The sequence below is a fragment of the Vigna unguiculata genome, chromosome 1, assembly GCF_004118075.2.
Source record: "Vigna unguiculata cultivar IT97K-499-35 chromosome 1, ASM411807v1, whole genome shotgun sequence".
NCBI classification, from domain to species: domain Eukaryota; kingdom Viridiplantae; phylum Streptophyta; class Magnoliopsida; order Fabales; family Fabaceae; genus Vigna; species Vigna unguiculata.
In genome coordinates, this window is record NC_040279.1 from 36,623,711 (window position 1) to 36,643,341 (window position 19,631).

Sequence of the window (19,631 nt, forward strand, 5' to 3'; positions counted from 1 at the left end):
TATTCGTAAAGCATTTGTGGAGCATCATGAGAAATTACGAAAAATGAAAAACGAGTATATTATGGCACTAAAAAATTCATTTGATCAAACTAAATTTGCTTAAATGTTCCAGTGCCAAGGCATAATTCTGAAAATTATGGCTGACGATAAAAGCAAGCAAACTTGAGAGCCACACGCACACTCGTGTCCACGAAATGGCCATGTATTATTGTCAGGTATTCTATCACAATCATGGATACTTTGCACAAGTATCAAGAAGACAGGTTCTTAAAACAACAAAACCAGATTTCGATTTTTGACCCTGTAAATTTTCACTGTGATTGCTATATTCCTATGCTACTAATAACAAAGCCAGCATGCACATAAACTTATGACATTGCGGATCTCCGAAATTGCCAGGAAAAGGAAGAAAAGTATTGGAACTAAAAAAGACACGGAATGGCATTGGTTGCATAGAGAGAACAGATATAGATAGATGGACTAGTCCTTCAAGCTGGTGGAGAAAGAGACACATGGCGGATCACTAAAGGCTTGGAGGATCTGCTGAGGAGCTTGGATTGAGATTGTTGATACCATCCTTCTGACATATGATCATCTTTTGCACCATACACTGGAAATCCCTGCATTGTTTGTTGGTACAAATACTAAAGTTAGCAACAGAAAAGGAAAGAAAAGAGAATAACTAGCCGAAACAAAGCCACTCAATTTTTTTTACCAGAATTTGCTTAAGTAAATGTTTCAATGTGTAAATGAAAAAATCTAACCAGAGCTGTTAGAAACTCAGGCAGAAAAATAATAACAAAGTTAACTCCATATAATCTTGTTAGTTTCGGTACTTAACTGCCACGGGTAATCTCGCAAGAACATCATGTCTCCATCATCATCTATGCAGGTCACATGCCATCCACTAGTTCCATTGACTAAGCTGCCTCCAAAATCAAACATGGAGTCGAGCTCAGCAATGAGTTCATCATATCCACGAAAACGGGTTAGATCAACTGCTCTTCCAAGAGCAGTTCCCAGCTTAAGCACCTGAAATAGTTAGTTGCCTTTGTTCAGATGTCTCAGAATGTGAAGAGCTAAGAATCTTTCAGCTACTTGCTATAGTATTTGAGTAATGCTATCCTTTTATAAACACATTCCTAGTACTTAACAAAGAAATTATTGAATGAATAAGTAAACGCATTGTATGTTTTGGAAATATAAACCATTCAATAAAGTATGACATAGGAGAATTTAGAATTATTCACATTATATTATATTATTTATTCACATTCAAATGCTAAGTACCTTTGTGCAGCTACGGTTATTGACAGAGCGACACTTCTTACATGTTTTCCCGGAGGTAACACACATTGGAGGACTAGAAAGCAGACTTGGAGTTTTGCTGAAACCAGCAAATTGTGGTGAAGGGAGCTCCGGTTGGCGTTCAATTAAGTTAACACCAAAGAGCTTGTATTTGTTATAACTGCCAAGATGACCAAGTGGAGCATCATTTTCATTTCTAGATTCAGAAGGTGGCCATCCCAAGGATTCAGAACAAATGGAGCTTAAATTTGAACTTGAAATTGATAAATCTTCATGTGGCAATGACATTGATCTTCCAAGAGATTTATGAAGAATGTCTTGCATCAGAAAGGGATGCTGGTTCAGATTCTCCTTCCCAAATTGTGAGCCACCGATTGAGAACTTCGGTGGTGGTCTTTGCAATGCCCTTGAAGTACTCAGGCCACTGTAATCTTGTCCTTGCAAGTCCCTATCCGCTACCGCCCTGGCTGAACTCTGAGCACCAGCATCTGATAACAAGAGAATTCAACTAGTCCACAGTGCTTAAAGAAAAGATAACATGTCATTCTAATTTCTAAACATGGAAAATTATAACATTAACATCTTTTAGCTTCCTCAAATCGAATTTTACAGGTAAGTCAAACTATAGATGAATTTATAAGTACTGACCATCCATGGCAAAGACATTTAGTCCAGGCAATGGGCGCTGGTTAAGGACATGTGCCTTTTTTGGGTTGGGGAGAATAGGAATGTGCTTTTCCATCCCAGACTCCAAGGGCTCAATCCACCAAGGACAGACCCTTTCAGGGTGCATGAAGGCATCTACTATGGCATCCCATTGCACCTGAGAAGAAACATAAGTTTCATTGAATCGAGTAAAATAAAACATAAAGGTATTTTAGCTTCAAAGAACTAAACCTAGAAGACTTGAAAAGAGCCTGGTTACCTTGAGACATCTCCATTCAGAACCAGGCCACCTAATGCTGTCAATAACTTCATTACCAATTATCGTACCTGCATATCTGGTTACTCAAACAAAAAGGCAAAAGACCTGATTATGAATTGTTTCATTGTAGAAACTATAATTACCACTTAACATTCATTTCAAAATAAAACATCGATGAGTCGGCCAAACTTTGACATCGTTACCTTCTTAGAGACTCTTCAACATCACACTGCATTTGAACTCTCGTTCCAATTGAATAGACGGGTACAGTTGACTTCAAATAGTTTTGCAGAGGAATGATAAACTCAAAGGGATTCGTCCTGCAAAAGATGCGAATAAGACAGCTCATTCCAATTGAAACTTATGCCCAAAGGGTGTTTGTGTTTTTGTGTGTGTGTGTGCGTATCACACACACGTATACACATACAATGCAAGAAAAGTAGACATGTTCTTTTTGAATTTTCAATCTGATAAATCCTGAACAACTCACCAAGGGTGGTAATAGACAGTGAACATGGCTCCTGTGGCAACAGCATGGGAAGCACTAGCCAAAATTCCAAGTTGCATGCTATGACCCGATATCAGAGATGACGACGGAGATGCATTGCTGTGATGTCTACTTGCCCGACGAATCCCAACACGAACTTCTCCATACTCCCCACTGCAACAACACAACCACTGTCCTTACTAACACTTCTATTAACGTTGGAATCATTAAATAAACCTAATCATTTAGAATAGTATTACAAAGCTCCTCTTCTTGTGAGGCATTAATATTCTCTACTGTTACTTGAAAATCTTACTCTTATGAAAGTTGAAAATTATACTGCCAATGATTAACTTCGCTTAATGCAGTGAGAAAAAAAAAGTTGTGATTCTAACCAGAGTTCCTCTGGAACAGCACAAACATAATTCATGGAGACAAAAAGTACCTAACAAAAATGCATGAATCTCCAGCAACGAGTTTCTTTGCACTCACGAACGTGCTCCAACCGCTAGTTAGCAGGTGTCGTTTCGGCTGACCTGCATTTCATTTGAAAAAATATCGAACCCAGAAACTAAACCAGCATTTCTTTCAAAATATATGTGATTTATTGTACTACATTGTTGCAACTGAATCAGAATATTTGACAAAGTAAAAGTAATCTAAACATACCACGGTATATGTGTCGAAAATGCCACTCGAACCCGTGCAAGTCCTTGGCAACAATTTCCTGTGCAGGCGTTTGATGAGTCATGTCCTGTAACATCAAAGAGACAGAGACCTTAAATAAGTCAAATTCCTTAAAAAGGAAAAAACTAAATAAATGACAGATGATAAAGATTCCAACCAGGGGACGGAAGCATTCATCAGCGTGTCTCTTCGGAATAGAGAATCCACCATGTGTACTTGTGTCTGACGGAGTGAGTACCTTACTGAAGGAGTAGGTTGTAGTTCTGGATGGAACAAGATTATCTTCGTTCTCTAAACCAAAGTGGTTTTGCTGCAAAGATCCAAGCAATAACCAATTCTATTAAAACATTATCCTTGTTTGCTTGTCGTACAAGGTAAATTGTCATTCATTCTTTAACATTAAATTCTATAGAAAACTAATGTCATATACTGAATGGATACTAAAAAAATATCATAAAAATTACGGTTGCACATTAAAGAAGCAAAAATGGAAGAAGATAAAGGTAGATGTTAGAAGAGAAAGTAGCCAACCCTGGGCTCCGGAACTAATGTAACTTGAGCAAAAACCTCATCGGTGTAAGTTTCGGCCTGCAAAATCAATACATTATTTCCAATATGCACTAAACATTTGATGTAAACAATGATACTAACCCAAGTAGAAAGATGACAGTACCTTTAATACAACACACACAACTCTGCATAAGATCTTAGGAGGCAAATCATACACAGGAATTTCCATGTGTCCATCTTGCTGATGCTGAGTAAATGCAGCAACCTAATCCACATGACAATCATTCGATCATGAAAAGGTATCATAAGACAGCGTATAGGTTTTGCATACAGAAACATATCAAGCAAGAAAATAACCCTTCTTTTTCTATTATTCTATGTATGACACACAAGTAAATGTTCAATATTACAAACTTTGTATAATAAGTCAATAAGTGAGGTTCATATTATATATTTTTAATCGAAAGCAGTTCAAACATGGTAAAGCTCAACCTAACAACTATTTCTACCATGATTCAGAAGTTTAAAAAATGTAAATGTAAAAGACAGAGTTTTAGCTACCCTGGTGTGATCTAACTTTAGTATGAAGTCACAAAGGGTCAAGGAAGAAAAAAGATATACCAAAATCATTTGAAAAATAATTATCGTCAAATAAATGAAAAATATGATATAAGACAAATACTAAAAGCATTACAATACATTACTACTAGTCAGAAATTGTTACTAATGTAAAGTCATGATTGTCTAGAACATTAAAAAACAAAAATGTTTAACAACTTGCTTCTCATAATAAATTTGATGTCCCATATATATATATATATATATATATATATATATATATATATATATATATATATATATATATATATATATATATATATATATATATATATATATTACTAAATAAGTCAACAAAAACAACGTTTTGATATTATTTTATTAACACTTTCGTACTTAGATTAAATAAATATTTTAAAGAATCACTAAATAATACTATTTGAATGTTAATGTTATCAATTGAAATTTTTGCGTTTTTTTAAAGATGAACTAGTAGATTTCAAAATGTAAGAGAGATACGAATATCATGGTAAAACAATTATAAGAGATGGAATTTTAGCCACGGGTAATATGATCTAATGTCACCTAAATAAAAATCAAGAACATTTGAAAAAACTTCACGGTCAAACAAAGATGAAGAAACTTACATTACTGCATGTATTATTTTAATAAGGGTTTTAATGGTTATTTAAATAAAAAAATATCATAAAAATGTGTAACTATTGATGTTGTCTAAGTTAATGGTGTCAATTGAAATGATTGAGTTTTATTACTTAAAAAGCCCAAAGAAAGATTAAAAGAAAATGAGCTTTAGTAGCTCTGTGTAATCATGTATCAGACACATAGCAGTCGACAAAAAAAAAGACAGATCAAGGGAAAATAGGATAGATTTTTAAAGACCATATAACACACTTGTCTCTTAAAATAAGTTTATCATGCAACTATTTTAGTAGTTGATAAAACAATGAAGAAAAATAAAAGTACATTACATATTTCAAAAAATCATTATTATTAGTTTCATTATTATTTTTAATTGTTTCAATTAAAACACTTGAGTATACTTTATAATCTAGAAGCCAAACTCAAACAAAGAAAAGTAAATTCATTAGATGTCAAATGAAGAGGTTAACAGTATTTTTATTTTCTAAAAAAAAAGATCCTTCAAATTAAAGAAGGTTCCTTAGAAGTTAAAAAACAATCAACTTTTATCTAAATATAAAAGTGCTAGTCAGACATAAGAAAAACAGTAATCAAGGATAGTAGATGATGGCCACCAAATAAACAAAAATGAAGAAAAGGAAAATGGGAGAAATCCATATATTTTACAAATTAAAAAATGTACTTGTCTCATGAAAGAAGTCAAGTAAGGTTATAATACTATTTCAATAATTGATAAAAATATTGAATAGAAAATATTTAAAATGCAAGAAACATTTGAAACAAAATATATTAATGTCGTCTATTTTTTAATTGTTTCAATTAAAATTCTTGAGTACTTTTAAAATTCCAAAAGAACTAAATCATAGATTAAGAAAAGGAAATTTTAGCCCTCTAGAGTAATTTAAGTAAATTCTTTGAATCAGATTACTTTAAGAAAAGAATTATTTGATTTTATAATTTTTTTCAAAACAAGCTATTATTTTTTTTAATAAAAAAAATGTTACCAAACACAATTTAGTTGTGTACTACACAAAGGGACAAAAAGTTTTTTGCAAACTCATTCGTAATGATGCTTAGGTTTTCGCATTTTCCAAAGCATGAAACGAAGAAACAAAATTTGTATACATCATTCACATCTATGTCTCCTTTGCTTCATTATAATTGGTCATCGAAAACACAAAGACAACAAGAATATACGCCATAAGAGATTCTTATCTATCAGAGATTATAAAAGTCAACAGTTGAAAGAAAACATAAATCTTATATAAATTGAATGAAAAAGTATGTTTGAGAATAGTAACGATATATGTCTTCCCTGTTCACAAATTTGAAAGCATAAAATTAAGAAATAAAGTTTTACATTGTTCACAAATAACGCTTTCTTCAAATAGTTTAAATTGGTAATCAAATAATATATATATATATATATATATATATATATATATATATAGACTAGAAAATTAGAATTAGGAGAGGGAGAAAAAAAAAACGTAAATCCTATAAGTTTAGGGAAATGATAGTTTAATCTGTGTTTGAATTATCATTTGCACATCGTTCAATGCTCCTAAACGTGACCCAAGGATTGACGTTAAACGGAATTTCTGACGGAAAAAAACAAGTATCCATTAAGAGTTACACCTATTTAGAAAAAAAAGTTAATAAAATAATACGTAATTAATAAAAATATTAAATGAAAAACGCATTGAATATAAAAAAGTAAACATAATCGTTTCAACTGAAATGTTGAGTATTTTCTAAATTCCAAAAAGAATAAACTTCAATAAAACTATATATATTACAAAATGAGCTTCAGCCAGACCACAACAATCTAAGTATAAAGGGCATTTGAGAGACGACACTACATTGAACAGAAACGATGAAACCGAAACTGGGAGAGTGAGAAAAACAAAACTTTAAATGTCACAAATTAAGTAAATGAAAAAATATTTAAAAAAACGTATCAAATATACAAAAAAGTAATAATTAATTCCATCCAGTTCCTAATGATTTAATCCCATGAAAAAAAAAATGAGAAAGCAGAAACGCATCCTCTCGAATTCATAAAAAGTCTACGTTCAATGTTTACACCAAAAAATATTAAGTGAAAAACCTATTAAATTAAAATCTGCAAAAGTACGATATACACAATTAAACATAGCATTGTTAACATCAATAATCACAAAGCAAAGTTAGTTGACTCAGGAAAATTGCATATTTCAAAACGATGTTTCCAACATTCATCATCAATAAACTTGCTTACATTAAATAAAGCAGAAGATAGTTCATCTTTGGAAAACGGAAAAAGAAAAGAAAAGAAAATAAAAGCATTTGATTTACGACCAACAAGGAAGACATGGCAATCGGAAACATTTTGTGCAATAATTGACCCAATAAAATTTACTGAAATAATAATAAAAACAAAAAAAAAAAAGATGACAAGACAACCTTGGAAAGTTACCATCTTTGTTGTACAGTCAACACAAAACATGAGTAGAATTGAGAACGACAAAGACAAGATTGGAAGAATGAGTGGCGAGGTAAAAGAGAGAGAGAAGAAAATTGAAGAACCTGCTCCAAGTGACCTTGAGGAAAGTAGAAAACCCTCTCTCCAACACGAGGAACATAAACGGAAGACCCCGCACATGCACGCCACAGTTCAGTGTACAAATCATCAGTGCCACCTACCAAACCATAACAAATAATAAGAATTAAACCAGAAAACCGATCCATAAACAAACCGGCCTCCGGATTCAGAAGAGATATGAAAATCAAGCACAGATACCGATTCAGTTCAACATTCTTCAAAACAACCTTAACCCGACAGCAATTAGAAAAAGCAAAACATAATAGTCAGTAGTTGTTGACTCTGATTTGGTGGAGCAATTGCATAAAATAACACAGATTATAAAAAAAGAAAAAAATAAAGTAAAGTAGCACTATTGTATTGAAGGTGCTGAGAAAAAGAGGAAAATGATTGAGTCTGCGATAGTAGCTGTAGCAGTAACAGCAACAGTACCTCGGTTATGGGGAAGTCCGTCTCTGGGTGCGGCTTCCATCTCTCTCCTCCTCCTCATGAACGGCAAAGGAAGGCGGAGAAAACGAATGAGAAAACGGAGAAAGCGAGAAGGAAAAGAAGAAGAAGAAGCAGAGAAAGAGAAAATGAGGACACGTGAGATTTAAGAAGGAGCGAGGGAGGCGTGTCCTGTTGTTCGAAACAGAAAAAAAGAAAAGAATAAAAAAAGAGAGAAGAAACGTTTCACACAATGTGGTTCATTGATTTCATTGATTCATGAGAGTTATGTTACAACACTATGCGGACCCTTACTTTCTCTCTCTAAACACCCTCCTCCATGGCCATCCCACTGGAACTCAGACAAAGACAAATTAAGAGTTTTACGTTTGTGTTTGTGTTTAAGATTATGTTTGTATTTGTGTTAATGTTTTTGTGCAGTACGGTGCACCTGCAAAGCGAGCAAGACCCTTTGCTTTAATTGTTCCACGACTCACTTGCACTCGCTGGTTCACTCACTCACTCACTCGTTTCATCACACCAACCTTACTGCTAACGTGCGCCGATACAATTGAGGACAAGAGGCGTTTGTTAGTTGCTTGCACCGTCCTTGGGGTTGTCTTTGTGATGATGGCCACACCTGAACCCTAACCGTTGATTAATTGAGTTAATTGAGTTTGGATGAGAGTGATTAATGGTTTTGGCTTTGATTAATTAATTAATTAATTAAGATATGAGAGAGAGAGAGTGAGGGCATGCGGGTACTTTGCATGCAGAGGCAGCGTCAGTGATTGCAGAAAGGGTTGTACGGATACACCATTCACACCGTTCAGGCTATTATGGCTGGCTGCTGCATCACTATTTCTCTTTCCTTTCTTTTCAACAACATTTCTTTTAAGTGTTATTCATTTTGGTTTTAGAATATACATCATATTAATCACCTATTTTTTCTCACTCTAATTTTGAGTTTTACCAAATTTTACTATTTAAAATTGTATTTTTTTTCATTAATTCACTATTGAATTATTAATAATATGATCGTGTGGTAGCTAATAGGAGATAATTTATTGTAATTAATTCACTTTTGATCTATTACCAAATGTATAATATATTATATTTTAAAATTACATGTTTTATTGTAATTTCTTTTGATAATTTTACGATTTATGCTACTAAACATGCATTTCCATAAATGTTGATAAAGAGTGTTGATGTTTTGTTGGTCACGGTACTTCTCATCCTGTTGTTTCTCGTGTAACGATTTTTTTTTAATAATTTATTATTTTTAATTAAGTTATATATATTGATATTTTAATTTTTAATTATTATCTTTATAATAATATTTTATATTTTTAAAATTAGGTGAACACTTTTTTATTTTATTATTATAAAAAACAATTAAATCAATTAATTCTCATTTGTAATGTAATTAATATATAAAATAACTTGCAAAAATCAAATATTCATAAGTGAGTTAATTCACTAACTTACCAATTTGTGGGTCAAGTCAGATTACAAAATTTCTTATCTATCAAACACATTTGAATATTTTAACTCTTTTCTAATATTATATATATATATATATATATATATATATATATATATATATATATATATATATATATATATATATATATATATATTCACACGATAATGTTTAACACTTTCAATTTAATTGTTCAACAACATAAACCTTTCACTACTAGATTATATGAAAGATTTATTTTTTTTATTCTATTATTATTATTCTTTTGTTTCATTTGAACAAAAAATTGTTTTATTAAAACAAATTTTGTATATCTCAATTATCGAATGGAATTATATTTGAAAATATTTTTTAGATCTCTAAGATATTTTTTATTTTATTATACCCTTAATTATACATTTATTTTTCTTTATACGATTTCATTAAATGGTCTATCAAATTATTTTTAAGCCACACATTAGATCATTTTCTTTAATATTTTTATTTGTTGTTTATTTTTATCATATGAAATACTACTTTGATATTTTTTATGTAATTATTTTTATTTTCTAACTTATTATCATACATGTAATTTTATCACTATAATATTATAAATAAATTTTATTTACTATAATATAATAATTTAATACAATTATTATGAATCTTGTTAAAATTATATTATTATTAGTTTAGTCACTTTTCCTTGTGTGATATTGATAAATTAATGTATTATAACTTTTATTGGTGTATAAAAAAAATGTATAATTATCGATGCAATAGAGACGTGAGGAGTAAAGTAAAGTTATTATAATTTGGTTGGTTTGTTTGTTGGGTGTAGTTAACATCATTTTTAGTCTCTCTTTTGATGTTTCTTTGATCAAGTGTATTCAGTATGATAATGAGATTAATTGTTTAATTTGTTACACAATGATAGTTCACCACTATACAAACGGGCGTGAATTGGAATATAACAGGAGATACTAAATTGATCAACTTAAACAAAATAAAGGTATCAAATTGAACATTCACAAACCTTGGGACCAAATCAAACAAACTTAGAAAATTGAAGTAAATAGACATTTAAAATATTTTTTATTTGAATATGTTTTATTATTTTATATCTTTTTAAGAATATTTTTATATATTATCAACTAGGTTTGATTAAAGTTTACAAATTTAATAAATGTTTTGGTTTTAATGAAATTTTGTTTAATATTTTAATTTGAAGTGTATATAATTATAATATTTTTGTAAATATTTGATATTGAACCTTTTAATATTAAATGTTTTATAATATTATGTTTTATTTACCTTATTTTTTTATTATGTTATGAAAATTAATTGATACTAAAACAGTAAGAAATCGGGTACGGATATATACTCATTTACTAGGAGGAGACAAAAATTTGATATCCGTTGGATTTAAATATGAGAATAGGTCTCAAAATGGAGATAATTTTTTTCTCAAAACATGAATATGATTGAGTCTAATTCAATGTAAGTGTCTCTTGAATCTGGAGCCGTTATGTTTTGTATGTATTTATGACTAATTTATGACATAAGAAATAACCGGCACCGAGAGTTAAAGACTTAGTTATGATGTTTATTAAATGAATGAATATAATTTTTTATTAAAAAATAATATAAATGTTCATATATTTTTTTTCTTTTTGATAGTTATGTAAGGAAATTTTTTTCGATATATAATTTTTAAAAAGATTTAAATATTACGTATATATTTGTTTAATTTTTTTAATTAATAGTAATGTATATGTAAGTGAGATGCTGACCATTATAATTATATGATTGAGTCTAATTCAATGTAAGTGTCTCTTGAAACTCGAGCCATTATGTTTTGTATGTATTTATGATTAATTTATGACACAAGAAATAACCGGCACCGAGAGTTAAAGACTTAGTTATGATGTTTATTAAATGAATGAATATAATTTTTTATTAAAAAATAATATAAATGTTCATATTTTTTTCTTTTTGATTATTATGTAAGGAATTTTTTTTCGATATATAATTTTTAAAAAGATTTAAATATTACGTATAATTTTTTTAATTAATAGTAATGTATATGTAAGTGAGACGCTGACCATCATAATTATATGATTGAGTCTAATTCAATGTAAGTGTCTCTTGAAACTCGAACTGTTATGTTTTGTATATATTTATGATTAATTTATGACACAAGAAATAACCGGCACCGAGAGTTAAAGACTTAGTTATGATGTTTATTAAATGAATGAATATAATTTTTTATTAAAAAATAATATAAATGTTCATATTTTTTTCTTTTTGATAGTTATGTAAGGATTTTTTTTTTTGATAATTTTTAAAAAGATTTAAATATTAAGTATATATTTGTTTAATTTTTTTATTAATAGTAATGTATACGTAAGTGAGACGCTGACCATCATAATTATATGATTGAGTCTAATTCAATGTAAGTGTCTCTTGAAACTCGAGCCGTTATGTTTTGTATGTATTCATGATTAATTTATGACACAAGAAATAACCGGCACCGAGAGTTAAAGACTTAGTTATGATGTTTATTAAATGAATGAATATAATTTTTTATTAAAAAAATAATATAAATGTTCATATTTTTTTCTTTTGATAGTTATGTAAGGAAATTTTTTTCAATAATTTTTAAAAAAATTTAAATATTACGTATATATTTGTTTAATTTTTTTATTAATAGTAATGTATACATAAGTGAGACGCTGACCATCATAATTATATGATTGAGTCTAATTCAATGTAAGTGTCTCTTGAAACTCGAACTGTTATGTTTTGTATGTATTTATGATTAATTTATGACACAGGAAATAACCGGCACCGAAGATTAAAGACTTAGTTATGATGTTTATTAAATGAATGAATATAATTTTTTATTAAAACAATAATATAAATGTTCATATTTTTTCTTTTTGATAGTTATGTAAAGAAATTTTTTTTGATAATTTTTAAAAGGATTTAAATATTACATATATATTTGTTTAAATTTTTTTATTAATAGTAATGTATATGTAAGTGAGACGTTGATCATCATAATTATATGATTGAGTCTAATTCAATGTAAATGTCTCTTGAAACTCGAACCGTTATGTTTTGTATTTATTTATGACTAATTTATGACACCTAAAAAATAACTGGCACTAAGAGTTAAAAACTTAGTTATGATGCTTATTAAATGAATGAATATAATTTTTTTAATTAAAAAATAATGTAAATGTTCATATTTTTTTTCTTTTTGATAGTTGTGTAAGGAAATTTTTCTCGATATTTTTTAAAAAGATTTAAATATTACGTATATATTTGTTTAATTTTTTGTATTAATAGTAATGTATATGTAAGTGAGATGTTGACCATCATAATTATATGATTGAGTCTAATTCAAGCAAGTGTTTCTTTAAATTTGAGCCATTATGTTTCGTATGTATTTATGATTAATTTATGACATAAAAAATAACCGGCACTAAGAATTAAAGACATAGTTATGGTGCTTATAAAATGAATGAATATAATTTGTTTCATTAAAAAAATAATATAAATGTTCTTATTTTTTTCTTTTTGATAGTTGTGTAAGGAATTTTTTTTCAATATTTTCTTAAAAAAATTAAAGATTACGTATATATTTGTTCAATTTTTTTATTAATAATAATGTACATGCAAGTGAGACGCGGAACATCATAATGGAGGAGTTTAAACTTCCAAACTTTTTTTTATATACATTAATATATAATTTAAATTATTTTTTATTTAATGTATTTTATATATATCTGATATCTCAAAATCTTGTATATATTTATAAAAGAATTTCACACCCTAAAATATTTTTGTTGAAGCTCCTATCATTAATGAGACATTACAAAAAATTTTGTTTACGAAGTTTTAACTACGACCCAACAAGCACATGAAAATAATAATACATCAGAAAAAAAAATCATATAGAAAAGGAGATAGAAAAAAGAAATGAATATGATAGAAAAAGAAATATTATAAGAATTAATTTGTGATAATTTATTGAGTGTTCACACTTTTGAAATCATAAAATTAAGAGATTGTTATGAATGGTGCAGTGAGTATATAGTCTTAGTAGTTCACACGTAACGCTCATTTGCATTGTTTTAACTGACAGTGTCACACACAGAGAGATTACAGATATATTAAAAAAGTTGCCATCAAACAATCAACATTGAAAAAGAAAAGAAAACCGTAAATCTTAAAAAAAACAAAAATACGTTTGATAATCCATTCCTAGTGATGTAATTGTGATGAAACTTGTACAAAGTCTTAGCTGTCAACAAAGAGAGAGGCAAAAGGTTTGTTTGGAAATGTTGTTGTAATGATGTATAGGATGTTTGCAATTTCTGTAGCATGAAATTTCAAGGTACAAACTTTTATGTCCTATGGTTTTAGTTGACTGTTAAAAACACATAGGGAAATTAAATACTAATGTATTACTATTATTCATCACAAACTATAATATTAAAATGGAGAGACAAAATATAACTAAGTATAAAAACAAAATAACTCATTTATAACATGATTCAATCTTCACACTTTAAATCAATTAAAGAAATAAGATTTTAAATGATTGTAATATAATTTTTTCGATGGTTAAATATGTTTTAATTTTTAAATATACATTTTAAATTAGATTATTTTTTAAAATTTTGATTATTTTTAATTTTTAAATTTTATAAATGAGTGAATATAATTTTTTAATTTAAATGTTATTCTAAAATAACATTTTATTTTATTTACATAATCTATCTCAGATATCAACATAAAACATGTTAAATACATACAAAAATATTAACGTTATTTATCAAATTTTAAAATATAAACTAGTTTTAATTTTACATTTAAGTTTAAAAGTTAAATATATATATATATATATATATATATATATATATATATATATATATATATATTATTTTATAAGTGATAATTAAGCCTAATTTTTTAAATATATATTTATAATACAAAACTTAAATAATGTCATCAATTTGCGGTATTATATCCACACATGTAAGTTAAATCAACATACTAATAATTAGGAGATGTATGATAGACTAGAGTATTCTAAATTCATTTGTATTATTTTTACTTAATTTAGATCACAAGTAAGAGATCGTAATAATAATAATAATAATAATAATAATAATAATAATAATAATAATAATAATAATAATAATAATAATAATAATAATAATAATAATAATAAATTTATTCACGATATATGTTAGAAAAGTAAAATTTAAATCTAATTTGATTTTACAGAATTAATTTATAAAATGAAAATTACACTCTATTTATATATTTTGTGAATTGATCTCATCTAACTTTTAACCATATATATTTTTAATTTTGGTGTTATTGAAGTGTCTTCCATACATCTCAACAACTTAGAAAATCTCGACTTCATTGATAAGAGAATAATAATAAGAAAAATATTATTAAGATTTTAGATTTGATAAATTTGATGTAGACAGTTACATCTCAATACTACAAGAAAAAATAGAATAGCATGTCAGAGTTTGATCTCGGAGGATCGAATCAAAATCTCAACGTACCCCACTTGGCCTAAAAAATCGATTAGAATTTGATTATTGGAAAACCTAATTTTGACATATATTTCCAAATTTACTTTTAAAAATTGGAAAGAAAAGAAAGTTAAATGTTCGGAGTTCTATTCAAACTAAACTGAAGTCTCATAACAATAAAATTAAAACCAAAATAAGATTTGTTGGATAAGAACAAAATTTAAATGAGTTTATTGTGGAAAAAAATTAATTAAATACACAGAGAATAAGAGCATATACCAAAAAGATTCCGATAGACTAGTGACTATAAAATTGAAACTAAATGAGAAAAAAAAAAACCTTTTAAATTAGAAGTACAATGAATTTTAGAAGTATATAAGTCTTTGGATTCATCTGCATTTACCTTTAAAAAACTCTCAACATTAATATTTTCAGTATTTTTTATTCTTATATTTTTACTTAAGTATTGTAATACACAGAGATATTTTCGTGTATTTAAATCACAACAAAAGGCATGTAGATACAATTTATAATAATAATAATAATAATAATAATAATAATAATAATAATAACTTCATAAATGTATAAATGTTGGCCAGAAACAACTAAATGCATGTGAATTTATTAAGAAATAATCATAAGTGTGTAAATCTTCGGTGATTTTGTAAAGTACATAATTATTAAAATTCCTTTTGTTACATGGGTTTATAAATATATGTGTACATAAACAAAATAGACATTTAAAAATAAAATTGTGTTATTGATAAAAATATGAATTAATTCATTAAAATTTGTAAGTTTTTAATTAAAATACATAGATAAAAAATGTAATATATTTAATATTGGCCAGTGAAATTAAAGTACTGATTAGAATTATTAAACGCTATGACGCATAAATACATATGTGTATCAGATATGACGCATACATGATACATGCATATCGAAAAATGTATAATAATTTTTAAAAATATGATAAATATATGATTGTTATTGTATCAAGCCAAATTAAAATCATATATATTAAAATTGTTAACATAAAAAATTATAAATTATTGTTATCATAAAAATAATACTACTTTATACATTAAATACTTCATTGATATATTGGTAAAATATATTAAAGTATCAAATACGTATTTGTGTTAAATATAAATACATATACGTGATATAAATTGAAGTATTAGTGCATCGTATATTAGAAAACTTAATTTTTTACTTGATAGTAATTAATTAAAAAAATGTAAGTGATAAAAAAATTACAAAATAAAAAAAATTAAATTAAATGACATTCATGAGGTGCTATTTTTAATAAAGTAAAATTTAATATTTTTTTTTAATATATAGATTTAATAAAATGAGAAAATAAGTATAAAAGGAATGCTTTGTTTCTCTTATAAAATTTCAAACCTACACTTTTTACTAATAGGATGACGATGGATAGACAGAAGGCGGATTTGACTTCCTATAAAATTAATATGGATTTTTTTTTCTTATTTCTATTTTTTCGAAGAATGGTTATATCTGTATCATGTTCATACTCTTTTATTACATGTTAATTAAATAATTCTGTTATAAAAATAAAAATTAAAATAAGTAAAATACGATATTATTAAGTATTAATATATGTCATTTATTACCAGTAGACACATATGCGTTGATTTTTAACACAAAAAAATATAATAATAATTATAAAAATAAATAATTTTTATAATTAAAGATAACTTTTATTTATTTTATAAATAGCTTTGAATAGTTATTTTTATTTTAAAAAATATTATATTTAAAAAAACGGTTTCTTAAATGATAAGTTAATTATTTTAATTTCAAAAAATGTTAAATATTAAAAAATAAAATGTGTATATAAAAGATGAATTTTCTATAAATATAATAACAAATATAAAATACATTTTATATTTACGTCATTAATAAAGATAATCACTTTTGTATGTGTTTGTTTATATAATTATTTACAATTTACTCCTTATGTTTTGTAGTTTTTTGTGTAAATTTTTATTGTTTTTTCTTTTACAAACTTAATTAACTTTGTTTTATTAGTTTTATTTTGTGAGAGAAAATTACGCATAGTAAAATTATAAAAATTAATTTATTTTTAACTATTTTTATGAATACAGTTCTTTATAATTGTAATAATTTTTTTATTTATTAATTACTATAATAATTCATTCTATTCTTATTATAATAATTACCATAAGAAAAAAATACATACACATATGTTTTTAATAATACTATTATGATTATTATATTTATTTTGTTAACCATAATATTAAATGTTTAATATTATTACATTATTAACAAATATTATTATTGCTATTTCAAAATATATGGGAGATATTAACCTAACCCATACATAAACATAACATGTGGTTTATGGTGCATTCAAATTTAAACTCTCACATAAAATAGTGATTAACACTAACCTTTAATAATAATAAAAAAAAATCTCATTATGTGATTCTTTCATGAACGTTATTTAGTATTTTTTTTTTATTGTTTCAAATTTTAGGTAATTTTTTTTTTCTGAAGTGAGAGTAGGTACCCTTGAATGGCTCCATCTAACGTTAAATAAATGTCGATATGGTATATAATAGGCTCAACAAAATGAAAGAATGGTCATGAATGTTTCTTGTACTATCCAATCTGAAAACTGAGGGATCAAACATGATGAAGTTTTTAGGTAAGAAATTAATTTTTTTTATGTAAGAAATTAATGTTTTAGGGTTGATAAGATCACTACTTCTAAATCCTACACGAGATCTCATCAACCTCAATATTTTTTTTACTATTACATTGCAACTAATCACATAAAAACCAAAGAGAGATTTATTTATCAGGTACTATAATCAATTCTATATATACACATGTTTCAATAAAATATTTTTAATTAATATTCATTTAAATATACATTTCACACATATATAATGCTAGTAAAAAACAAATGACCTAAAATAAAATCATATAAGGACTAAATTGATCCATGTTAAAAACATATAAAACAAAAGGGAAAGAGTGACGAATAAAATGAGGTTGGTCAAAAATTAATTATGGAAATAAAACTCGGTTTTTATTAATTATCCCTACCAAATTGTTTAATTAGATTAAACTAGTTATTTGTTGTGTTATGTTAATGTTGGAATGTTTCATATATGAGAGTGTTGGAGCCCAATATGACAGTGACATAAAGATGGTCCCGAATTGGAAGGGACATTGAGCGAGCCCAATCTGGAGCAGGGCTTAGGGCTTGGCCCATGTGTTTCTGATAATTTGAGATTCATTGTCTTGCTGGTTATTTACGAATTTAGGTAATTGAAGATATTTTTTCAAAAACTGTATTACGAATTAAATAATCTAAAACATTTTCAATTTACAAAATTTAAAATATTTTTATTTTCTGTAATATAAAATCATATTTTAGATTTTAAATCACGCAGCCCAAAATATATTAATATGACATTAAGGATAAAATAAATATAGTTTCAAACTTCATAATTTCAAAATACTAAAAATTTCGTAATTCAAAATATAGTTTTAAATTGATTATAAATCTTCATATTTTTTTTTTTATAAGGTAGTTGAAGAAAGTATTAAAGTATGAATGTACATTAAAAAGTCCAAAGACACAATGGGTGGAGCCCAAAAACTGTGTAATAATACAGCAAAGAAAAAAAAAACGAAAGGACTAAAATTTATTTCGTGTAGTCAATTGATACCCAAACTGAAAATTGTTATTAAGAATTAAATTTGCTATAAACAGAGAAAAAAAAATGAAGGAAAACCAAAGTGATATTAGGGGTAATTGAGAGATTAAAAATATAATTAAGTTACTATTTATTGCTCATCGATAATTGATGTGAATTGAACCTTAATGAGACTGTTTTTTGTGTTATATTTCGTCTTGAGATTTTTTTTAACTCCCAAATAATGGCTAGATATCCTATTAACACTTATAATTTATTTCTATTATTTTTCTCTTGTAATTTTTTGATATATAAACTTTATCGTTGATTAAAGTTATTCAAAATTATAAAATCATGAAGGGCTAATCGAATAAGGAGAAGAAAAAAAAATCAATAATAGCAATCTTTTTATATAATTAATTAAAAAGTAAAGAAATTTTTAATGGTACTATTATATAAAGCCCTCACTAATTTGTAGTATAAATACATGCTCCACTATTTACCCCATAGAAAAAATAATTAACAAGAGTAACTTGGTTGTAAATAGTTTTTTCTATTAGTAGAGCCTTTCTTTTACAATCTGTATTAGTTAAATTTCTACATTAAAAATAATTATAGAACATTCTTCAATAGTCCCGTACAATTGATGTATTTTTTTTTCATTTTTAAAAACAATTATACAACTCTTCAATGATAAAAAAAAAAATTGCAACAATGATTGAACTCCATAATTAATTGTTGAACACATTGCTATGAATGATATTA

At 26.7% G+C, this 19,631-nt stretch overlaps 1 protein-coding gene across 1 annotated transcript; it reads right to left on the reverse strand.

The window, feature by feature from the left end:
- Nucleotides 1–162: 162 nt before the first annotated feature.
- Nucleotides 163–8,378, reverse strand: LOC114163074 (auxin response factor 2A-like). The gene is made up of 14 exons (XM_028047143.1): nucleotides 8,152–8,378; nucleotides 7,704–7,816; nucleotides 4,081–4,182; nucleotides 3,939–3,995; nucleotides 3,565–3,717; nucleotides 3,390–3,474; nucleotides 3,166–3,256; nucleotides 2,724–2,894; nucleotides 2,437–2,553; nucleotides 2,234–2,309; nucleotides 1,957–2,131; nucleotides 1,291–1,796; nucleotides 842–1,032; nucleotides 163–620 (listed from the first exon to the last, which is right to left on the reverse strand). The coding sequence occupies exons 1-14, from the start codon at nucleotides 8,207–8,209 to the stop codon at nucleotides 524–526; spliced, it is 1,992 nt and encodes a 663-aa protein (XP_027902944.1). The 5' UTR covers nucleotides 8,210–8,378; the 3' UTR covers nucleotides 163–523.
- Nucleotides 8,379–19,631: the final 11,253 nt, after the last annotated feature.

Coding starts and splice junctions, on each gene's coding strand:
- LOC114163074 (XM_028047143.1), bottom strand. CDS start 8,209: ATGAGGAGGAGGAGAGAGATGGAAGCCGCACCCAGAGACGGACTTCCC. Junction 2,895..3,165: donor GATTCATGCATTTTTGTTAG/GTACTTTTTGTC, acceptor GTGTTGTTGCAG/TGGGGAGTATGGAGAAGTTC. Junction 1,797..1,956: donor AAATGTCTTTGCCATGGATG/GTCAGTACTTAT, acceptor TCTTGTTATCAG/ATGCTGGTGCTCAGAGTTCA.